The sequence below is a fragment of the Vipera berus genome (genome assembly GCF_964194415.1).
Source record: "Vipera berus genome assembly, chromosome: Z".
Taxonomy (NCBI): Eukaryota; Metazoa; Chordata; class Lepidosauria; order Squamata; family Viperidae; genus Vipera; species Vipera berus.
Genome location: NC_138205.1, coordinates 125,833,584 through 125,859,262, shown reverse-complemented (window position 1 = coordinate 125,859,262; position 25,679 = coordinate 125,833,584). Strand labels below are relative to the sequence as shown.

The following is a 25,679-nucleotide window of genomic DNA, read 5'->3' as shown; positions in this document are numbered from 1 at the left end:
GCATTTTGGATGCTCAGCAACCGGCCCACATTTATCACTCTTTGCAGCATGCTGTGGTCAAATGACCATGACTTTTTTTTTTTGCCAAAAACATTTATTTCCAGTTGTTGACCAAAACTGCCCATAACAAGCAATGGGTTCTCTTAAAAAAGGTTGTAAAATTGGGTCGGTCATGTGGGTGACCTGCTTTACAACTATCATGATTAACAGCCTAATAGGAAAGCTCTATTATAGTTGTAAAGCAAGGACTACCTGTCCTTTGTTTATACATACCTCTTTAACTATCCATGCATCCATGCATTTATCTTGCTGTCTGCCTCACCAGATCCCTCTAAAAGAAGTTTATTAATCTTTACAGGGCCTGGTGAGTAACTGAAAAAAGTCAGATTTGAAAAACAGTCTAATAATAATAATAATAATAATAATAATAATAATAATAATAATAATAACAACAACAACAACAACAACAACAACAATAACAATAACAATAACAATAACAATAATAATAATAATAATAATAATAATAATAATAATAATAATAATAATAATAATAATAATAATAATAATAATAATAATAAAAAGTTGGAAGGGACCTTGGAGGTCATCTAGTCCAACCCCCTGCTCAGGCAGGAAACCCTATACCATTTCAGACAAATGGCTGGCCAGTCTCTTCTTAAAAACTTCCAGTGTTGGAGCATTCACCACTTCTGGAGGCAGGTTGTTCCACTGGTTAATTGTCCTCACTGTCAGGAAGTTTCTCCTTAGTTCTAGGTTGCTTCTCTCCTTGATTAGTTTCCATCTGTCGCTTCTTGTCCTGCTTTCAGGTGCTTTGGAGAATAGCTTGACTCCCTCTTCTTTGTGGCAGCCCCTGAGATATTGGAACACTGCTATCATGTCACCCCTTGCCCTTCTCCTCATTAAACTACACATACCCAATTCCAGCAACCGTTCCTTATATGTTTTAGCCTCCAGCCCCCTAATCAGCTTAAGATTCTTATCAGTGATTCCCCAGATCCTTACCTCTAAACGTTTGTTATTTTCACTCTTTCGTTTTTTTGTTTTCCTTGGCAAAACGTTCCAAATCTCTGGAAAATTATTTGCTAGCAAAAGGTGGAGAAAGAAACAGAATCGTGCTGAATAGAAACTTAGAAAATGTGGTGGCATGACAGCTGAAAACTGGCAACAGGAGTTCCTAACGTTACGAAACATTAATGAAACATAAACTTGCTCAGTTTCAGCCTCTGGTTTACACAGGAATCCCAGACTGAGTAACGTAACATTTAATGACCAACCTGAAAAAAATTTAGCGATGTTTTCCTGAGTTTTAGCATTAAAAGAAAAACCATTGCATTATACTCCTTCCAACCAAGGGTTTTGTAGAACAGGTAGGTAGTTTCTGCCTCTACTCTTTGGGAAAAAAAAAACTTCTGTGATCTCATAATTAAATAAAGAGAAAACCTAGTTTTGTTTCAAGTGCTCTCACTGCCCCGTTTGGAAACTTCAGAAATGAAAATTTCCCATTGAAGTTCAAAACTTGAGATAAATGAGAAGAACCAGGAATGTTTTGTTCTGAAATGGCCAAGAACATTATGCTGCTTTGTTTTCCTGTAAAATTCGGAGAAGCTTCTTCTGACCTGGAAAATCTACACAATTAGATACTGGGGGAAAGAGATTGAATGAGGCTTTTGAAAAGAAAAAGTTAAGATAGAATGGAAATCTTCAACTCTCATCCATGCATTCCAGCTGCCATCTTGACTTTTTTTTTCTTGTCCAATTTCTCGTCAGAACCTTAACAGTTCCAATAATCACATTGTCACCATCAGTTAAAAAAAAGACCCAATCAATAGGGGAATCTTCCTGAGTGTATTCCCCTCATCTGAGGAGCAAGTGGTTAGTCCTTCAATTTGCTGCTTGAAAGAGCACTGCTATATCCATGCTTGTTGTGTTCCATTGTACTGTGTGGAGAACCAATTTCTCAACTATCACGAAGCCTGTCTGTAGTCCTGCTTGATTCAGATCTTCAATGGATCAAGGACAAGAAAAATCCAAAACCAGGTGCTTTAGTTATTTGAGTATATTATTTGGGGAAGCAATTTAGAGATGCCATGAAAATCTATTTCCTCGCTCATCCTTTACCAGCCACGAAGCACGTTCGCCTTCCATTTGCTATTTTTACCGGAACGTTCACAATTTCCCTAAACACATAGCCATGCTTGCATATTACTCTCTAGCTTGGAAGCCCTGTCCTTCTACTTTACCTGCATAGTACCTGCACTCTACCAACAGGCCATATGGATTTATCAGTCTGTGAATGTGAGTAACAACACCTGCCAGACAGATTAATTAGGTTGGCAAACTCTCCTTGGCGGTATTCCCACATCTCACGGAAATCTCCCCAAAACTTTTTAGACCTGTGTTTTTATTTTCTTATATTGTTGTGAACCACCAAGAGTCACTTAAGAGACGGGCAGGGTAGAAATTTAGTAAATGTTGAGTGAGTGAGTGAGTGAGTGAATAAATATAACAATGAGAACAGTCAATGGCAAGACTTACCTCTGGAAGCTGTGGTGGCTCCACCACTAGAGGTTTTCAGAAGAGACTGGACAGCTATTTTATTCGGAATGGTGCAGAATCTGTTACAGCAGAACTTCCTAAATTTTTAAAGAGTTTGGTGAGATAAGCCAACAATTCTTGTAGCTCTTGAGTGCCCTCTAAAGATCAAGGATGGTGGATTTTCAGTGAAATTCTTGGCAAGGTGGAAAGCCAAATCTCAAAATTATTCTAGATTAGACTGGAATCCCAGAAGCTTCCAGCCATCTCGCCAACTTTGGCATTACTCCCTGGAAATTTAGGGAGCTGGGTTCCCACACTGGAGATATCAGTGTTTTGGAAGTATTTATCTCCTGGAAACGGAGATGAGCACCGGCCCCTAGAGTTGGAAACGACTAGCACACACGTGCGGGGGAACCTTTACCTTTACCTTTATCTCCTGGAAAACTAGCAATTTCAGAATTAATCAAATCCATAGCATGCTAATTTTCAGAAAGAGCGGAAGCATTTTACATAGAAAATTTCAGTAAGTATTTTTCTGGAGGTGAAGCTGGGTAAACATGAATATGTTACATTGCAGAACAAATCAATTACCTGCAGTTGTCTTTTTTGTTCCTCTGATATTTTTTAAGTAACAGGAGCCCTTTTAAAAAAAATCAAGAATATACACATATTGCTGCTATACATTTCTGGAGTTTAATTATAAAGTATATATGCAAATGCAACGTAGCCCTAGCAACCTTTTTTTAAAAAATCTTAAATAAAGTGTTGAGTTTTAAATAATCAAACCAGACTGCTGAATATGTCAAGATGAGATGGATTAAAGGTTTCTTAAATTCTATGGGCATGAGAAGATGTCTAATCCTTTCCCTTCCTTCCTTCTAGTTTGAAATGCCAGTTTAGACAACCTCTTCTAAATTCTCCATTTGTTTTCTAAAAGAAAAAAAAAGAAAAAAGATAACCATGGAGTCTCCACTTAAGCTCAATGCAGGAACTCCCCGATTTTCAATCATTTTTTAGTGACTGTTTAAAGTTTCAACAGCACTCAGAAAAGTGACTTATGACTGGTTCTAACATTTATGACTGTTGCAGCCTGTGATCAAGATTTGGATGCTTGGCAACAGGCACATACTTATGACAGTTGCAGTGTCCCAGGATCATGTGATCACCATTTGTGACCTCCCAGCTGGCTTCCAACAGGCAAAGTCAACGGGGAACACCAGATTCATTTAACAGATCCAGTGATTTGCTTAACAACTGTGGCAAAAAAGATCATAAAATGAGGTGCAATTCAACAACGGCCTTGTTTAACAATGGAAATTTTGGGTTCGATTGTGGACCTAAGTCAAAGACTAACTATACCTTGATTGCTATATTGTACCGTTTTTTTCCTGTTTCTAACAGAACTACCAATTCCCCCCCCCCCTGCTTTTTTTCTTTTTGTGAAGATTGGTCAAATGCCCAATCCTGCTGCCAAATCATTAAAATTGGTCTACAACTCTTGCTGTGGCCATGAACAACCCCATTAGTCTAGAAACATTTCCTTTAGAATAGTTGTCTCTCTAACACAAAAGCTATACATTAAAATTGAGGCTCCAGCTGTGATTCAGGGAATCACTGGAACAGATGTAAACATTTGCTTTCCCCTTTTAAAAAAGTGGTCTTTCCTTTTCATTTTTGCAGCTTAAAAATCAATTTGTGATGGAAACTGTGGTGCAAAGGTGGAACAACAAAAGGAAAACAGCAAAACATAACTTTGTGTAAACACACACCGGCACAGAAAAAGCTAAGGCAGGGACTCATACCTGAGCCTATAATTTTTTTTTTGGGGGGGGGGGGGGAAACAGAAGTCAGAATAGAAATCTTAGGAAAATCTTTATTTCAAAACACTTTACTCAAAATCACAAAATAACACTCTCAGGGCATCAACCTCTGTCAAATAAACAAGTTGCATATGGGGAAAAAATAAAAGCGGTGTGTTAAAACAGGATGTTAATTGGCCAATCTAAAGATGAGGTCCCTGTGATGGTAGTAAGAATTGCTTAGTCTGAAGAATCAAGAGAGATTTAAATTCAGCACAGTAATACCGTGAATATATTATAGTAATATATTACTACAAACAAAAAGCAATCAGTTTTCTTTAAAAAATAATAAAAATTGAGCTGGCCTAGTAGAGAAGTAAAGATACTCAAATGGCTGGATTCATACACCAAGGTATTATATGGGTCATTTGGTTTTACTTTCGTAAGTTGCCTGACCAAGACATTGTAAATCCAGTCACTGATGTTTTTGTAATTACATCACAGTTTAACAAACCATAGCCGTATATGTGAGCTCAATGTGAGATGTTATTGGAAGACATTTAAACAGAGTGTGTGTGGTTTATGCTGTATACCCAGATTTTAAATCAGAATTGCAGATTTAATCAATTTCCCATGAAGAAAGCAGTTGAATGGGCAGTGGGGAGGAGGAAGGAAGAAAATAGTAGATACCATTCTTAAAAATATCAAATTAAAATCAGTGATATAATCTTAACAGGAAAGAATAAAACAGTTCTAAAGCAAATATGTTAGAAAAGCATTGAACAAATAGCAATGGAAAAAACCCTGCTTATATTTTTTTGCCAGCGTTTCATGAAAGAATTCCCATAAATTTGAATATTTGATAGCTAACTTAGAAAAGCACCATTATCAACCTCCAGCACAGAGAATGTTCCAATTTTTTTTACAGCAAATTCTATATTTTTATCACAGGAGCAGAGCCAAAGAGATAAAGTTATGAAAGCTTCCTTAATAGCTACATCTCTGAAAATACAACACCAAACTTTTTTTTAAGTTCAACCAACTTTTCTTTCTCTAACTTCCGCTGTGGTTTTTTCAGCTAATTCTTCTTTCTTCTTGTTATACACCTTTAAGAGATACTCATCAGGTTCAATTCCTTTTTCACGTAACTCCGACATGATTTTGCCTAGTCTTTCTGGAGTCTTTGCATTCTGTAGTTTCCGAGTTGTGACATACAAAGTAAATTCTTCCAAGGTCATTAGCTTGCAAGTATCAACCTCACAAATATTTCTAACGTCTTCAGATTTATTCACTTCTGGAAAGAAAATAAGGCCAGACATTTTCTCCAGATCTTCAATGCCAACTTGGAATTCCTGGAGCTGATGGTCAAATCCAATAGGACGGTTGGGTATCACAAAGGCTCCAAGTAGCAAAGGTTCTTGCAGAACTTCACTCTGTCTGGCGAGAATGACTTTGTAGAGATGAGAAGGTACCGCCACCTCGTCTTTCCCAATTACCTATCAGCAGAAGGGAGAGATTATATCACTCAAAATTCATCGGTTTGTGCAGATTCTGATTCACCCAGGTCCTGGTTGTCTGAACGGTGCTTTTCCAAAAAGCAACTGGACTTAGTTGTTGTTGTTTTTCCCCTTTGAAGATATTTTGCTTGTCACTGAAGAAGCTTCTTCCATTCTAACTGACTGGTAGGGAAAGGAAGGATTTATATTCTTTGTAGTCATCTGTTCATTAGCACTCTCTCTGAGAGTCATGGAGGCCACTTGAGGATTTACCTGTATCCTCAGGGTCACCTGAATCAGAGCGCAAACGGGTGTGGAATTTTCTAGGGGCTGCTGAAAGGACTGCACTGTAATTAGGAGTTAGGTGGTTCCTTTGTCCTCCTCGGTTGAGAGCAGATCGTTCGGTTTTAATACAGATGGCTTCTTTGACTCCTCTTTCAAACCTGTGACGAATCGGAATCTCTGTCCAGAATGTGGACTTTGCTGACTTCAAAAGAGTCACCTTTGTCCTGCAGATTCAGCAGCCCATCTGCATCCCAACCATCCATTAGAACTGAAGAAGCTTCTTGGATGAGAAGCAAAACATTTTTCAAAGAAAAGCAAAAACCCAAGAAACGCCAGTTGCTTTTTGAAAAAAACAACACCTTGAAGATTCAAATTCATCTTAAATTAGGGCAATTAGATCTCATTTGGGTGAACATGGAACCGTCAAGCCAACAATAAGAGGAGTTATTGAATAAACACTAGCCAGCCAATGGTTGACAATGTTTCTACCCATTTAAAAAAACAATTAAAAGGGAAACCAATTAATTATCCTTCTAGGTTTTTAGAAGATATTGCAAAAAGATTGGAAAGAAGTTGTTAATTCCTGGGAAGATAGAAATAGTCCTCAACTCATGACCACAACTGTTGTTAATTGAGTCACGGCCTATCTTATGACCTTCACTGCCATTGTTGTTAAGCAAATCACTGCAGTTTAATTAATTCATTAATGAGAGCCTGTCTGGTTAAGGTTCTAAGCTAGAAACTAGGAGACTATGAGTTCTAATATTGCCTTAACCATGAAATCTGGCTGGGTGAATTTGGACTAGTCACTTTCTCTCAGCCCAATCCATCTCACAGGGTTGTTGTTATAGGGAAAGTTTGCTTCCTTGAGTTACCGTATATACTTGAGTATAAGCCGAATTTTTCAGCCCACTTTTTGGGCTGAAAAATTCCACTTCGGCTTATACTCCAGTCAACAAAAAAAAACTTACCGAGGACTTGTGCGCGGCCGAGGCTTTGGTGCTTCCGGGATCGCGCGCACCTCTCCCAAGCCACCGCCGTCCGGAGACCTGCCGAAGTTTGGGGAGGTTTGGGGAGGTGCGCGCGCACCTCCCCAAACCTCCCCAAACGTCGGCAGGTCTCCGGACCTCCGCGCCCTGCCTGCCTGCTTCTTTCCACAGCGGAAAGAAGCAGGCAGGCAGGGCGCGGAGGAACGGAGACCCGGCGACGTTTGGGGAGGTTTGGGGAGGCGCCCAAACCTCCCCAAACGTCGGCAGGTGTCCGTTCCTCCGCGCCCTGCCTGCCTGCTTCTTTCCGCTGTGGAAAGAAGCAGGCAGGCAGGGCGCAGAGGAACGGAGACCCGGCGACGTTTGGGGAGGTTTGGGGAGGCGCCCAAACCTCCCCAAACGTCGGCAGGTGTCCGTTCCTCCGCGCCCTGCCTGCCTGCTTCTTTCCGCTGTGGAAAGAAGCAGGCAGGCAGGGCACGGAGGAACGGAGACCCGGCGACGTTTGGGGAGGTTTGGGGAGGCACCCAAACCTCCCCAAACGTCGGCAGGTCTCCGTTCCTCCGCGCCCTGCCTGCCTGCTTCTTTCCGCTGTGGAAAGAAGCAGGCAGGCAGGGCGCGGAGGAACGGAGACCCGGCGACGTTTGGGGAGGTTTGGGGAGGCGCCCAAACCTCCCCAAACGTCGGCAGGTCTCCGTTCCTCCGCGCCCTGCCTGCCTGCTTCTTTCCGCAGCGGAAAGAAGCAGGCAGGCAGGGCGCGGAGGAACGGAGACCCGGCGACGTTTGGGGAGGCGCCCAAACCTCCCCAAACGTCGCCGGGTCTCCGTTCCTCCGCGCCCTGCCTGCCTGCTTCTTTCCGCTGCGGAAAGAAGCAGGCAGGCAGGGCGCAGAGGTCCGGAGACCTGCCGACGTTTGGGGAGGTTTGGGGAGGTGCGCGCGCACCTCCCCAAACCTCCCCAAACTTCGGCAGGTCTCCGGACGGCGGCGGCTTGGGAGAGGTGCGCGCGATCCTGGAAGCACCGAAGCAAGTCCTCGGTAAGCTCCGGGCGGTCACTTGCTTCGTGTCTCCTGAGGGAAGGGGGGGCGACTGGAGCGGGCGTGTTTCCTCGCCTGCTGGGCGCCGCGATTTGCCCGGGGAACGCGCGGGCCCCGAATGGCAGCGTGGAGCGAGGAAGCTGACAGCCAGGGCTTCCCCGAGAGCCGTGGCCACACAGGGTATTCCTGTGTATTCAGGCTTGCAAAATGGCGGATCGAGCCTCTGCTGGCGGCAGAGGCTTGCAGAACGGCGGATCGGCTTATACTCGAGTCAACAACTTTTTCCAGTTTTTGGGGGTGAAATTGGGGGTCTCGGCTTATACTCGAGTCGGCTTATACTCAAGTATATACGGTACTTATAGAGTAATAAAAATGGGATTAAAAACACCTAATAAATAAACAAATGTCATACACCCCTATAGATAAACACCTATGTAACAAATATAGGCAAATATATGTAACTGATAATTACCCCAAACATGTTATCAAAAGCCACACAAAAGAGAGACAGGACATTACAATATGTTTGACAATTAATTCAAATTTCAGTAAATAAAACCACTGTTTAAAAGTGTTGCTGGGACTCACTAGTGTGTGCTGGCTGGTATGTGGAAAATTCTTAAATTCATTATCCTTTTTCCTTTGGGGGGGTGTCTGTGTGTGTGTGGAGAACATTAGTAAAGAAAGCTTGGTGGTCCCACTGAAATTCTCAAAGTAACATCTGTGCATTTTATCTTTTTAAAGGCTAAACCCACTGAGTTCTGTAGAGATATAAGCTTTCCCCGCTTTGTTCTTTATTACAAGAGAGTTTGGAAAATGGGACATTCAGAACAGAGATCTGAAGCAAAAAGCATATCTGCATGATATCTGAGCCAGCATGGCTGGCTGAGGAATTCTGGGAGTTGATGTCCACGAGTCATAAACGGGCCATAGTTCCCTACCCCTGCCCTAGAACATCTGGAATGAAGGAATGGTGCCTATGGAATCACTGCTTTTCAATTCTAAGCAATAATATTCCTTTGTGATTTACGGGTGATGGCAGCATCTTGCGTAGAAATAGAATCTAACTATTAACCTCCTGACAAACATAGCAACTAAAATCTTATTTTCGCCATGTGAACTGTACTCTTAACAGACCTTTTATGATTATAAGGCATTCTTCAGAGAAGTAATGTGCATTGTTCCACATGATTGCTCAGCTCAAGGAAGCCGGGAAGGGGGGTGGGGGGAATCAGCATGTTAATAAACTATGTCTGTATAGATTTAGAAGGATTATCCTCATCCTGAAATATACCATGAGGAAATCCTGAAGCTTTGTGTGATGGTTTAGCGCCACCCAGAGGATGTTTTAGCAAACCTTCATAGCTGAAGGATCTGTCTGTCTCCTTTATTTAAACCCAACAGTTCTCTCATTGTCATTTAGGACAAACAGCTATGCCCTTCTATCGAGAGAACAGAAAATATTAGAAGATAAAGCCAACACAGGGCTAGGCTGCATTAACAAAGGGATAGAATCAAAATCACCTGAAGTGTTAATACCGCATAATAATAATAATAATAATAATAATAATAATAATAATAATAATAATAATAATAATAATAATAATAATAATAATAATAATAATAATAATAATAATAATAATTATTTAATTTTTATACCGCCCTTCTCCCGAAGGACTCAGGGCGGTGTACAGGGCAATACAATAAAATACAATATATATAAAAAAAGAAATATTAAATACAGTAGCCCAATTAAATAGATTAATACAAAATGGTAAAATACCTCTAAACCCATCAGACCAGGCTGGCTTGTTCAAATAAATATGTTTTTAGGTCACGTCGGAAGGAGCGAAGGTCGGGAGCCGTCCGGAGCTCCACCGGTAAACGGTTCCAAAGGTCTGGCGCACCCACAGAGAACGCCCTTCCCCCTGGGGGCCGCCAGTCGACACTCTTTGACCGACGGCACCCTAAGGAGGCCCTCTCTGTGGGAGCGCACTGGACAAAGGGAAGTTCATGCCGGCAGCAGATGCTCCCGCAAGTAACCCGGACCCATGCCATTTAGGGCTTTATAGGTCGTAACCAGCACCTTGAATAATGCCTTGTTAAGATAGAAATTGCTAATGAGGATTAACGAAGAAACGCAGATAGGGGGGATTCGAGGAAGTCACCCAAAAATGATTAGAAAGATTAGGAATAATGGAAGTTAAGTATTCTTTTTGTATTTTTGTTGTTGATTGTATTGTTTATGTCATGTCTTGTTTTTTATATGTATTTTTTTTGTTTAAATATATGTTTATATAAAAGCAATAAAAAAATATATAATGCCTTGGTAAGACCAGCCTTGGAATCTTGCATCCAGTTTTGGTTGCCACAATACAAAAAAAGATGTGAGACTTTGGAAAGGATCCAGAGGAAAGTAACGAAGATGATTAGGGCCTTGGAGTGGAACGACCTGCCTCCAGAAGTGCTGGGTGCTCCAACACTGGAGCTTTTCAAGAAGAGACTGGACAGACATTTGTCTGAAATGGCATAGGGTCTCCTGCCTGAGCAGGGGGTTGGACTAGAAGACCTCCAAGGTCCCTTCCAACTATCTTCTGTTTTTGTCTGATTTGTGAACACCTATTGTATCCACACATAAGAAATGATAAAGAACTCATTATTAATAGCAGTAGCAGTGAAACATATAAGCTACGGAACCACCATTTCTTCCCAGCTTAATAGCAACTTGCTGTGGTTAAAAGCCAGTATATATTAAACAAAATATAGAATTTTTATGGTGCAATTGCTTGACATCTTATGCTGCAGTACACTTATATATTCAAGTTTCTCCTCTTCTGAATGTCATTCTTGTAGTCAAGCCTCAATCTCCCTATTTAACTGAAATTAATATGTATCAACCTAGAATTATGTTGTGTGGGTGTGTTATTATTTTGGAATTCTAATTCATCTGAACTTATGTTGCTTGTGCTCACTTTCCCCCCATGTTTGGCATATCTGAACCTCACATTTGGATCTTATTCAAGATGTTTTACTGTTGCTGTTGCCTATTGGGAGACATAAGACTGTTTTTATTCCTATCTTCTAAACAGAGATAACCAGGAATATTAGGTTATAATAAGCCCCCACAGGGCTCGCATCAGAATTATAAAATGAGTAATAACAGAAGAAAGGATATTGGCGGGCAGCAGATAAGGGGAGGGAAATGGAGTTTAGGACTGCAATATGTTCAAAAAACCTTCAGTGAAACAAACACATTCTCTCTTTAATATCACCTGGCTCAGCTCCCCTTGATATTTCGTCTTTTGTGTATGTTGTGTTAAAAGGAAGTCTGCGTGAACTGTTCTGCTTAACCAGAAGACAAGAGATGACTTTAATGTGCTGCTCCCATACAAAGTAAAACAGTGTGAATCCAACCCTCTCTGCAGAGCAGCTGAGAACATGCCAAGGTATGAAAGCCTTAGGGAAAAAAATCCAGTCCTGAAACAGGAAGGCAAACATACAGGCAGCTCTCAACCTACGACCGTAAGGGAGACAGTGGTTAAGTACGGTACATTTTGCTCCATTTTACCAAGTGGTTTGTGCCTGATTTTTACGACCTTCTTTGGCCATCGTTGTTAAGTAAAATCACTGCGCCTGTTAAGTGAATCATGCAGTCATTATGTGAGTCGGGTTTCTCCCATTGACTTCCCTTCTAGGTAGCTGGCTGGGAGGGTTGCAAATGGTAATCACTTGACCCCAGGACACTGCAACTGTCCTAAATACATGTCAGATGCCAAGTGCCCGAATTATGGCCAAAAGACCGTGGGGATGCTGCAATGGTCATAAGTGCAAGGACATTTACACTCAGGCCAGAAAAACCAACAGACTAAGTGAAACTTGGCTTAATGCCAGTAACTGTGAGAGGGATCTCGGAGTCCTAGTGGACAATCACTTAAATATGAGCCAGCAGTGAGCAAAAGCAGCCCAAAAAGCCAACACAGTGCTAGGCTGCCTTAACAAAATCAAGTTGTAGTACCACTTTATAAAGCCTTAGTAAGGCCACATTTGGAGTGCTGCATCCAGTTCTGATCACAATATGAAAAAAGGTTGAGATTCTGTAAAGAGTGCAGAGAAGAGCAACAAGAATGATCAGGGGGCTGGAGGCTAAAATATGAAGAACAGTTGCTGGAATTGGGTATGTCTAGTTTAATGGAAGGGATGCGGTGGCTCAGTGGGTTAGGACGCTGAGCTTGTCGATCAGAAGGTCGGCAGTTTGGCGGGTCGAATCCCGAGTGCCGCGTAACAGAGTGAGTGCCTGTTACTCGTCCCAGCTTCTGCCAACCTAGCAGTTCGAAAGCACGTAAAAACGCAAGTAGAAAAATAGGGACCACTACGGTGGGAAGGTAACAGCGTTCCGTGCGCCTTTGGCGTCCAGTCATGCCGGCCACATGACCACGGAGACGTCCTCGGACAAGTGCTGGCTCTTCGGCTTTGAAACTGAGATGAGCACCGGCCCCTAGAGTTGGAAACGACTAACACACATGTGCAGGGGAACCTTTACCTTTACCTAGTCTAATGGAAAGAAGGACGAGGGGAGAAATGATAGCAGTGTTTCAGTATTTGAGGAGGTCCTACAAAGGCAAGGGGGTCAAGCTATTCTCCAAAGCTCCCGAAGGCAGGACAAGAAGGTTAGAACAATTAATCAGTGGAAAGATTTGCCTCCAGAAGTTGTGGGTGCCCCATTGTTGGAGACTTTTAAGAAGAGAGTGGACGGCCTTTTATCTGAAATGGTATAGGGTCTCCTGCTTGAGCAGAGGGTTGGACTAGAAGACCTCCAAGGTCCCCTCCAACTCTGTTATTCTATATTCTATGTACTTTTTTCAGTGTTGTTGTAACTTCAAACAATCAGTAAACAAATGGTCAGAAGTCAAGGACTACCTGTACTTAATGAGGATTATTATTTGATTATTGGGATGTATAATATTTTGGCAATAGCACATTTCTGTTTGAAGAATAATTTCAGTAAAGACATGCCTGGCATATTCATGCTCCATAGCTGTAATTAGAGTGCAAACTTTACATGCCACACAATGCAAAGAACAACTCTCGGAGAGCTTCTTCAATTCTGCGATATTAATCAGTACTGTACTTTGGTATAAGCTGTTAATATAATCCAAATGGAATCAGAAGAACATTGCTTGCTTTCAAGCCTGCCCCATTTACTGCAGTGGAATTTATATGTCCCAGTTTTCTTTCTACCATCGTTACAATTTAGCTTATGACTGATGACAAACGAAATAATCTCCAGTAGATTAATCATCACTCTTTCAATCTCTTTCTCCCTCTTGTTTAACAATTAATGCAAATGTCTTATATAATAACAAAACTTTGCTTTTTTCTAAATGTTAAATGCAATTTTAAGGTATAATGAAACATCCTTTTTATTGTAAGGAAAGGCGTTTTTTTTAAAAAACATTTTACATCTCCTTTTATGGTGGAACAATGCTGCAAAAGCGAAGGACTCTGACTGAGCTGGCATGCTAGGAGATCTATAATTCTAGATAGGCATCTCATTCTAAAGTGAATGATATTGGAAATAAGTAAATAAAAAGAAACTGACAATCCCACACTCTGTGTGGCAGATGTCCTCTTAATGAATGTCTGTTTTAAAATGAAAATACGCTGTTAAAAAGTTTGGATGAAGCGGACCTGAAAATAAAAACCATTTTGAACATTACTGATGTTTTTTTCTTTATTTGAAAGTAAAAACAGGATTGTATGAGTGAACAGGTACAAGAAGTCCTCGACTTACAACTATTTGTTTAGTGACTGCTTGAACGGCACTAAAAAAAAGTGACTTAGGACCGTTTTTCACACTTAAGATCATTGCAGCATCCCCGTGGTCATGTGATCAAAATTCAGATATCTGGCAGCCGGTTCACATTTATGATGGTTGCCATGTCCCAGGATCATGTGATCAATCACATTTGTCATATGTCAAGGACTATCTGTAATCTGAAGATCAGTGATCAGCAGAGTTAAAAATCTTGAACATTCAATCTGCATTCTTACCCTTCCTAGCTCTGATTTAACCCCTACGCTCCACTTGCCAGAAAGCTCAACATCTTTCTATTATAGCAGGGGTGTCACACTCAATTTCATTGAGGGCCACATCAGCATTGTGGTTGCCCTCAAGGGGCCGGGTGGGTGTGGCCAGGGTGGGCATGGCCTACTGGGTGGGCATGGCTAGAGTGCGTATGGCCTACTGGGTGGGCATGGCCAGCTCTACCTCGTTCGCATCAAGGGTGCCTATGGGGGCCTGGGCAGGAGTGGGACAGATCTGAGGGTCTCTGGCAGAAGGAGGGTCTCTGGGCCAGGGCCAAGGCAGTGGGGGCCATTCCCTCCCTGTTTCCAGGATGGCTTCGCGGGCCACATGAAACCACTTCGCGGGCCGCATCCGGCCCCCGGGCCTTGTGTTTGACATGTCTGTATTATAGGATCTTTTCCAACCATTTATTACTTATTACTTTTCTTAGGGTGTCTTGGAATCTAGACCTGATCAAATACAAGAGACAAACGATGGTATACTTATCAAACCTTGTTCTTAAAGTCAGCTTAATGAAAGAAATTCATTCAAAAACTTACAATATCCTAATGGGATATTTGAGGAAGCTTTTTTTGTGTGTACAAGTAGATGTATATTTATCGCCTTTGGTGCATGTATTTTTCTGTTACTGGTAGCCCTTGAGTATAATGACAGTCATTGGGACCAAAATTTTCATCGCTAAGCATACTAACAGAAAGTGTAATATGGGGAGAGAGAGGGAGGGAGGACTACATAATTTGCATTCTATCAGTTAAATTAACATTCTAATTTACCAAACAAATGTTGCAATAATACTTATTTTTTAGCATTTTAAAACTGTTACTAGTCAACTCTCAAAGTATTTGATCAGTAAAAAAAACAAGTTATATGATTATTTATTGTGGTGTAAAAATTCAAAGGGTTGGTGGGGAATACTGTCATTTTTTTTCTAGTGTAGAAAATAATATATACATTATTAAACTTTTAATTTAATTTATTATAAGAAGGCAAGATTTGTTTTCGAAAAGGAAGGAAAACCAAATGGAATTTTTATTCACCATTTATTCACCATGAGCAGCCTGAAATGTAACAGTGCAGTAGTGTTTTCAGCACTTCAGAATCCATGTGCACAATGCCATATAACTCTTTTTTCTATAAAGGGGAATATTTGTATCTCGGGGCTGAAATGAGGGGGGTCCGTGGTGCTCTCTGAGTTTGCAGGCCTTTCACTGCCCGAACTACTATAAGCAGAGGGTTAGAAGATAGTAGAGGACAGGAAGGCCTGGAGGAACGTTGTCCATGGGGTCGCGATGGGCAGGACAGGACTTTGCAACTAACAACAGAAGAATTTTGAGTACCTGTTTTGCTGCCATCTAGTGGCTGTTTAACTATGGTGCTGGAGAAGACTCCTGCGAGTCCCTTGGACTGCAAGGCGATCAAACCGGTCAGTCCTAGAGGAGATCAACCCTGACTGCTCTTTAGAAGTCCAGATCCTGAAGTTGAAACTCAAATACTTTGGCCACCTAATGAGAAGGAAGGACTCACTGGAGAAGAGCCTAATGCTGGGAAAGGTTGAGGGCAAGAGAAGAAGGGGACGACAGAGAAGGAGGTGGCTGGATGGAGTCACTGAAGCAGTAGGCGTGAGCTTAAAAGGACTCCAGAAGATGGTAGAGGACAAGAAGGCCTGGAGGAACGTTGTCCATAGGGTCGCGATGGGTCGGACACGACTTCGCAACTAACAACAAGAAGTGGCTGTTTGCAATTTGCAGGCCAGCTACGGCAGCCCTAACTAAATAAGAAATATCCTAGTTTGGGTCATGAAATGTCTGCAACAAAACAACCAAGCTCAGAGAGCACCAAGGACCCCTCACCATTTTTCCTGTTGCACCAAAGAATGTACTGAAGAAATTAATAGTAGTCGACACCTGAAATCAGAAGTTGCTTGCTGTATTGCAAGGAAGAGATAGAGTGTGAAATATGAATTTATCACGATCTTACAGACTCTAATACAAGGCCGCCAGAGTTAACAAAATTAGTGGTAATCCCTGGGCTTTTGTCACCCTGACTTATGCCTTGGGCATGACAATTACTTAAGACTTCTGCAGCTCAACAGAAATAAAATTCCATCAAGACCTGACAGTCGGAACACCTGACTAAGCTCTGCAGTTGTCTCTGTATTAAAGGCAATGTCAACGAAATTCAAAGAGAATCCACAAATATTCTCTTTGTAACCCACTGATCTTTTTGTTTCCAAAACTGCTTCTTGGTGTGAAGATCAAGAATAAACAAACAAATATACTCTGCCTTATTCTTAAACAGTGTTACTCAACTATAACTGAGGCCTCACCAAGTCATGCTACAGATAGTCCTCGACTTACAACGGTTTAATAACCGTTTGAAGTTATAATGGTACTGGGGGGAAAAAAAAAACAAATGATGAAATTTATGACCACTACAACATCCCCATGTGATCAAAGTTCAGGTGCTTGGCAACTGGAATGTATTAATGATGGTTGCAGCACCCAGGAGTCCTGTGAATCACCACTGCTGATCTCCCCAGATGATGTCTGACAAGCAGAGTCAATAGGGGATGCCAGATTCGCTTAATGACAATATAAATCTCTTACAGTAAAAATGACAGAGATTCACTTAACAGCCATGGCAAAAAAAAGGTTGTAAAATAGGCCACAACTCACTTAACAACTGCCTTGCTTAGCAACAAAAATAGGCAATTGGAGTCATAAGCTGAGGTACCAATAATGTCTATAAAGATGATAAATCAAGCCAGGGAGAGTCGAAAGTAAGATACGATGGCAATATCAACCGAGTTTGCTTACAAAGGAACTACTGTAATCCATTTTAAGAACTACTGATGCTACGGGCCACTAAAACATTTAGTTATATCATAATATTACTACCAATTAATTATATATGGCACAGACATTTATTGATTTAATTCCAGCCAAAGGCAATGGATTCTACTGTCAAACTGAACTGCAAACATTTCTGATATGTCCTGAATGAAATTAATTTAGCCACAAATTTAAAACCAAAGAAGAGGAAAGGTATTGATTAATTCCAGACATCCATTTAGTTGCAACAGTCTTCTGATACAAATTAAGAATCACAGTACTCTTGCTTTACATTAGGTTTAAGTCTTCTTTTGGCTCCAAAGTCCTAGTATACTTTACCTGAATTGATATTTGAGCGATGACACTTATCACGAAATATATTTCTACAGATAATGTCATCGCAAGTGTTCTGACAGCCTGGCATCCTTTAGCTACCTTAAAAGAGTCCTTTCGAGAAAGGGAATTAATAGCAGAGCTGAGTAGAATCCTCTCAATCACTAGAATAAGTAGGGTTAGGATATTTTATTGATTTTGTCTGGTAGGAGAAGCCTATCCAGCTTCTCTACCTGAAAATCCACTATTAAAAGAGTTTTTTCAGTGTTTTAAGTCAATATTAAGTAAAGTATTCTTTCTTTAATGTGTTTTGGGTCAACAGTAGGTGAAATCTTGATTTCTAGAGCTTTGAACCCCGTTTCACACACTGTCAGAAATTACGAAAACATGGAAGCTATACCAAACCAATTAAAACACAGTTCTTCAGAAAAGGGTAATAAATATTTTTCACAGCCATTTATAAAACAGCAACAAATCTTTGTTCACTTTCTTCATTACTTAAAAGGTCATTATTCTTAAAAAAAATTATGAGAAAACATTAACATATGCTTAGAATGCATTAAACTCTTACATCCAGCCTTATTGCTTTGTGTGTCCCGTTTTAAAATACTGATGTTACTCTTGGAAAAGATGTGCGCAATTGCGCTTTTTGTCTTAAACTGTAGAAGCAGCCCTGATATGTATTTGCTTTCCAACAGCAATATCATCTGAAAAGAAATTATAACTCTAAAGTTCACTGACTCAGTGCAATTATATAGCGCGCCTGACCTATGGAACCGTTTACCGGTTGAGCTCCGGATGGCTCCCGACCTTCGCTCCTTCCGATGCGATCTAAAAACCTATCTATTTGAGCAATCCGGTCTGGTCTGACGGGTTTTGTTTTAATTACTGTTTTAACTTATCTTCTACATTTGGGCATTAGGGTTTAATTTGTTTTCAATTTCTGTATTTGTGCATTTTGATATTTATGTCACTGTTCACCGCCCTGAGTCCTTGGGGAGAAGGGCGGTATACAAATCAAATATATATATATATATATATATATATATATATATATATATATATATATATATATATATATATATATATATATATATATATATATATATATATATATATTGATTGCCAGTCAGTTATAAAGTTTTCTTTTATGCTCACTGTTTTGTCTGCCAGATTTATAACCCCAATCATAATGCAGGAATGCACAACCGTCTACGCTGCACTCCCTTTTTCAATTTCTCTACCAACAATAACTGTAGAACTGAGGTTGGACTAAGAGAGAGCATTTGGCCCAAAGTCCTCAGCCAGTTTCCATGGTCAAGCATGCATTTGAAACTGGAACTTTTCCATAGTGATCCGTTAACTTAATCAAGACATTTGCTGGTGAATGACTGTGGAGATTCCCAGTCAGGTCTTGGCTGAAAGATGCTTTTTTTTTTCTTTTTAAACTTCAAAAGGCAACTGCACTGTTTTTTCTTTGTGGAAGAAGAAGAAGAAGACATTTTGCTTCTCATCCAAGAAGCTTCATCAGTTCTGATGGTGAGGGAAGGAAGTTCTCCCATCAGAACTGATGAAGCTTCTTGGATGACCACCACCTCCTCCTCCTCCTCCTCCTCCTCCTCCTCCTCCTCCTCCTCCTCCTCCTCCTCCTCCTCTTGGAAAAAAACAGCCCAGTTGCCTTTTGAAGGAGAAAAAAAGAAAAAAGGCCCTTTGAGACGGCAGCTGAATCTATCACAACGTTACCCTGATTGACTGGGGGGAAAAAACATTGTTTTTGAGAAAGCAGCTGAGGAAAGGCTTCAGAGATTTGAGTGTATTGCCAGGGAGGACAACGGAAGGGCAGAGCCAAACTGATGGTGCATTTTGCAGCCGACAAAAAACTCTCAAGGAATCGTAATTTCGGCACTTATTGAATGAAAGAGGTGTGCTCCTATGAGCACTGCTGCTGTGTATAAATAATGAGCCAGTCAACAAATTATAAAAGTATCTCTGTAACTGGCCAATCAGTTTGTGGGGAAATGCCCAACTCTGAAGCATTTCCAATTCACTTGATCACAGTATCACCTGGACACCTATCGTAGAAACATAGAAAGTCAGGGCTGGGACCGACACCGCTCCAATTCCCTACAGAAATCCTTCATAAAATCAAAGATGGAGGGATGGAGAGGAGGTGTGGGAAGTAACTGAATGTGTGTGTGTGTGTGTGCATGTGTACGAGAGAGAGAGAGAGAGAGAGAGAGAGAGAGAGAGAGAGAGAGAGAGAGAGAGAGAGAAATTATTCTATGATACTTAAAGAGTTTATGGCTTACAGCCTAAAATGATGTCATTTATTAAAACAGAACTGTATTTCATTCACTAAATATACTTTTTTTATCCCTTAATCCATTTTGAGATTTTTTGACAATTTGTCGCAATTCAGTAAAACACATGAAAATCCCTTAAACAAGATGATTTTGTTGAAATGTAAAATAAATATGAAGAAAAGCTCAAATCCCAGCAAGTGCTGCGATGAAGCTCAAAATTATGCATTTAATCTGAGTTTGATCTGAGTGAAGCAGAGGAAGAAAAATTATTGGAAAAAAAAGCTTATTTAGAAGCAAACGTTTTGCCATAGGACAAAATTTACTGAACAGGGGATCTCTGGTGAACAGCATTTTTTACTCTGTAAAGAAATGAAACGCTGTGTTTTGCCTTGCAGTGACATGAATTTTTCCTATGGGCATTATTTTACATTTCCACACATAAGAGTATATTTATATTCTGCAAGTGTGTCCTCAAATTCAAAGTGTGGTCATCACTCAACATGTGCAACAGACAACGTGTTGTTGTTGTTAGTTGCAAAGTCGTGTCCGACCCATCGCGACCCCATGGACAACGTTCCTCCAGGCCTTCCTGTCCTCTACCATCTTCTGGAGTCCATTTAAGCTCACGCCTCCTGCTTCAGTGACTCCGTCCAGCCACCTCATTCTGTCATCCCCTTCTTCTATTGCCCTCCATCTTTCCCAGCATTAGGCTTTTCTCTAGACAACTGGTTTGGGATAAACCAAATTCAGCTGAAGCAAACATTAGCCAAAAGACAGAAAAAATGTTGTGTCCGCTGGGTATAACTGGAACTTTTGAGAATATTTGTGTATTTATTTATATCCTGCTTTTATTATTTTTACAAATAGCTCAAGGTGGCGAGCATTTCTCATTCACACTTATCCTATTTTCCTCACAACAATCCTGCAAAGTAGGCTTGGAATGAAAGAGAGTGAAAATGAGTGATCCAAAGCCACCCAGTTGGTGTCCATGCCTAATGCAGGACAAGAATTCATCATCTCTTGGTGATTGGCTCAAAGTCACATAGCTGGTTTTCATGCTATAGGTGGGACTAGAATTCACCATCTCCTGTTGATTGGCCCAAAGTCATCCAGCGGATTTTTATGCTTACGGCGGGACTAGAATTCCATATATATATGCTTACGGCGGGACTAGAATTCCATATATATATATATATATATATATATATATATATATATATATATATATATATATATATATATATATATATATACATATATATATATATATATATATATATATATACATATATATATACATACATATATATATACATACATACATATATATATATATATATATATATATATATATATATATATATATATATATATATATATATATATATATATATAATTCCATACACACACACACACACACACACACACACACACATATATGACAGAGACTTAGTAACTATCACATATTGTCACTTATTGCCACTTAGTTTTACTTCAGTAATTTAAGCAGGGGTGTCATTAGTATTTATTGCATATAGTCCCATATATATATACACACACATACATATATATACATATATATACCCCCCACAGATAGGGCCCGCAACTTGGGAGTCCTCTTAGATTCACAGCTTTCCTTGGAAGACCACATAACAGCTGTGACTAGGGGAGCCTTTGCCCAGGTTCGCCTGGTTCGCCAATTACGGCCCTATCTAGACCGAGATGCCCTACGTACGGTCACTCATGCACTCGTGACCTCTCGTTTAGACTACTGCAATGCTCTTTACATGGGGCTGCCCTTGAGGACCACTCGGAGGCTCCAACTGGTACAGAATGCAGCCGCGAGAGTTGTGTTGGGAGTCTCCCGATACTCCCATGTTACACCCCTACTCCGTGAACTGCATTGGCTCCCAGTTGTCCTCCGGATAAGATTCAAGGTGCTGGTAATGGTTTTCAAAGCCCTACATGGCATGGGTCCGGAGTACCTTAGGAATCACCTGCTGCCAGCGTCAACGTCCCTCCGTCCAGTGCGCTCCCACAGAGAGGACCTCCTAAGGGTGCCGCCATTCGGAGAATGCCGTCTGGTGGCTCCCAGAGGGAGGGCGTTCTCTGTGAGAGCGCCTGACCTATGGAACTGTTTACCGGTTGAGCTCCGGATGGCTCCCGACCTTCGCTCCTTCCGACGCGACCTTAAAACATATCTGTTTAAGCAATAATCTGGTCTGACGGGTTCTGTTTTAATTATTGTTTTAAGATAACTATTTGTGCATTCTGTTATTTATATTCACTGTTCACCGTCCTGAGTCCTTAGGGAGAAGGGCGGTATACAAATCAAATAAATAAATAAATAAATATACATATACATATACATACACATACACACACACACACACACACACACACACACACACACACACACACATATATATATATATATATATATATATATATATATATATATATATATATATATATATATATATATGAGTCAAATGCTTGTTAACTGTTTTTTAGAATTACCTTGCTAGGCCCCAAACATGGGACAAATCTTTATTTCCTGTGTCAGCCTAACCTGAAGCCCATCGACAGGCAGTAGTCACACCGGTGACAGCTCATATTTGTGTAAATTTTTAAATTGCTAACAAAGAATTAAGGGAGACTGATATGCATTTCAAACTTATTAGTTTTCATCAGTCAGCCATACCCTTCTGAGATTCGAACCTGGGCTGATTGCACATTAGGCAGTTGTTTTCACCTCAAGGCCACAGGCTCTCTCTCGCTTTGTTAGCTGAGAAGCAAGGGGAGATATGAGTCAAATGAGTCAATATGAGTCAAATCTTTATTTCCTGTGTAGTGTGCATATATATATATGCACACTATAGTTAAAGACAACACAGCAAAGTACTCTTCAACTGACCAGGCACTTCTATTTCTGAAACTGATGCGAGAACTCAAGACTGCATTCATTACAAGTCCACACAAAGAAAGTGAAATAAAGAGTCCGGAATGCATTCTAACCTGGTAGATAACTTTTTTCTTTCCATCTTCATCCAATTGAGGTAACGTCAAGGGTCCTGAAACAATCCAGACATCTTCAAATCTTTCAGTCAGGTCCCGACAATACATCTCCACTCTGTAAATATGTCAGAAATACCAGGTAAACCGATAGGCTGGTTCCTTTAATAAAGTATCTCAGCTCACCCTGTATAGTAGTGGTGTCCAACCTCGGCAACTTTGAGAACTGTGGACTTTGAATCCCAGAATTCCCTAGCTAGCCATGCTGGCTGGGGAATTCTGGGAGTTGAAGTCCACAGGTCTCAAAATTGCGAAAGTTGGACACCCCTGTTGTATTGTAAAACACCATTATTTGTATTAGGCTGGAACTGCACTAACTAGGTTTTGTTTCACAGAACAGACAATGAATTCCCCAAGATAATAACTCTATTTACTTCTATTTTTCTACTTTTATCATTATTTCAAGGTGAATTGTACATTGTGAGATTGTTGGGGGCAATAAGCTGACTTTGTAAAAATGCTGCTTGGGGGTGGGGGGCGAAAGCCCTAATAAGCAGGCATATACATAGAATGAAGGCTATTGCTAAGCACATTTGATTTGTGCTTCTTAGATTGTAAGCCGCCCTGAGTCTTCGGAGAAGGGCGGGATATAAATGGGATTAAAAAGAAAAGAAAAGAAAACCATTTTTAGTGATTTTTAAACACTTCTAGAAGTGCAACTTTAAAACTGCAACTTCCTCACCAGGAAAGAGGGGGGGGAAATGTTGGGGTGTGCTTTGCTCTGATACAAAAAAAATATCAGATTTCTGCCTGAGGAAGCAGTTCTGAAGATACTGCCCCACTGCCAGCAATTCAGTCCTGATGGGGCTCAAGGTTGACTCAACCTTCCATCCTTCTGAGGTCAGTAAAATGAGGACCCAGATTGTTGGGGGGAGGGGGGGCAATATGCTGACTCTGTAAAGCGCTTAGAGAAGGCTGTAAAGCACTATGAAGTGGTATATAAATCCAAGTGCTATTGCTATTGAATTTGCATTTGGCTGATAGGGAGGAAACGAGGGACGGAGATGGTCTGATAAGAAATACCATGAATGGATGGATGGATCGATGGATGCTTGGCCTGCATCTTGCTGAGGGAATAGAGGTAACAACATCTCTTTATAGGCGGCAAACAGAGGACTAACTGTTCATCAGTAGCTATCAAATTAACAAAAATGATTACCAGACCTGAGCTACAAATATTCTCCTTGGTTGTTTTCTTGCAGAAGCCTCATGACTCAAACTAGGTAACGTAACCAGTGCTAGTGATGGTGATATTACCTACTTTGGGTAATGAAACATTACCCCTGAAAAATTATTAACGTAATGTCTGTCCCAAAGGTGCTCTCTTTCAAAAAGCAGCTGGACCTTCTTGTTTTGCTAGAAGAAATTTTGCTTCTAATAATAACAATAACAATAACAATAAGAAGGAAGAAGAAGAAGAAGAAGAAGAAGAAGAAGAAGAAGAAGAAGAAGAAGAAGAAGAAGAAGAAGAAGAAGAAGAAGAAGAAGAAGAAGAAGAAGAAGAAGAAGAAGAAGAAGAAGAAGAAGTAGTTGGAAGGGACCTTGGAGGTCATCTAGTCCAACCCCCTGCTCAGGCAGGAAACCTTATACCATTTCAGGCAAATGGCTGTCCAGTCTCTTCTTAAAAACTTCCACTGTTGGAGCATTCACCGCTTCTGGAGGCAGGTTGTTCCACTGGTTAATTGTTCTAACCGTCAGGAAGTTTCTCCTTAGATCTACATTGCTTCTCTCCTTGGTTAGTTTCCATTCGTTGCTTCTGGTCCTGCCTTCGGGCGCTTTGTAAAAAGCTTCTTGGATGAGAAGCCAGGCATCTTCTAGCAAAACAAGAAAGTCCAGCTGCCTTTTGAAAGAGAGCACCTTGGGAACAACCATGACCTGGACGACCGAGAACCTCCACAGACGTTCTTCATACTGCTTCCCTTGCTCAAAACAAGCTAATTCTGTCTCTCAGAATTAGCGTGGATCTAATTCAGGGCTCTTCAAACTTGGCCCTTTTATGACTCGTGGACTTCAACTCCCAGAATTCCTCAGCCAACGTGCCTGGCTGAGGAATTCTGGGAGTTGAAGTCCACGAGTCATAAAAGGACCACGTTTGGAGACCCCTGATCTAATTCATCAATTTTCATCCCCTTTCATTAGGATCTGTGTATGCCTTAAAGCAGCCCCCCCCCAACCCCAAGTCTGCAGTCCATTGGGAATGGGCCACACAAGCGTCCACGGAGCTGTATTTGCGCAAGTGGCGCGTGAAAAATCATCCCCGCTCTCCCCACCCCCAGCCTCAGAAATTGGGGACTGCTGCCTTAAAGTGTTTTTTTTAATTTTTTAATTTTTATTTTAATTCCATTTATATCCCGCCCTTCTCCGAAGACTAAGGGCGGCTTACAAGCTTAGCAGTAGCCTTCATTCTATGTATATGCCTGCTTATTAGGGCTTTCCCACACACCCCAAGCGGCATTATTACAAAGTCAGCTTAATTGCCCCCCAACAATCTGGGTCCTCATTTTACCTACCTCGGAAGGATGGAAGGCTGAGTCACAACCTTGTTATGCACCATGAGTATTCAAGAAGGGAGACGTTATTATACAATGTCTCCACTCACACACAAACACATAGAGAAACACTGGACTAATGTGTCCACCATACATTCTGGGCAAAATTTCTCTCCCTGGATGAAGAGATTGCAGAGGCTTTTGAGGCCAGATCACCCAAAGTCAAATAGCACAGATGGTCCTTGACTTGCAACCATTCATTTAGCGACCGTTGAATGTTGCAACGGCAACGAAAAACCAATCTTCATAACCGTTATCATCATCCCCATGGTGGGTGATCAAAATATGGAGACTTAGCAGCTCGCAAGAATTGGCATCAATTGCGGCATCCCTGGGCCATATAATTGCCATT

General features: G+C 40.9%; 1 protein-coding gene across 1 annotated transcript in view; it reads right to left on the bottom strand.

Moving 5' to 3' along the window:
• Nucleotides 1-4,502: 4,502 nt before the first annotated feature.
• Nucleotides 4,503-25,679, bottom strand: part of EXOG (exo/endonuclease G) — a 33,996-nt gene continuing 12,819 nt past the window's right edge. The window contains exons 5-6 of the mRNA XM_081343679.1: nt 22,722-22,836; nt 4,503-5,848 (exon numbers count right to left, since the gene is read on the bottom strand). Coding sequence (XP_081199805.1) covers nt 5,387-5,848; nt 22,722-22,836 — 577 coding nt within the window. The 3' untranslated portion in view covers nt 4,503-5,386. The remainder of the gene's footprint in view (nt 5,849-22,721; nt 22,837-25,679) is intronic.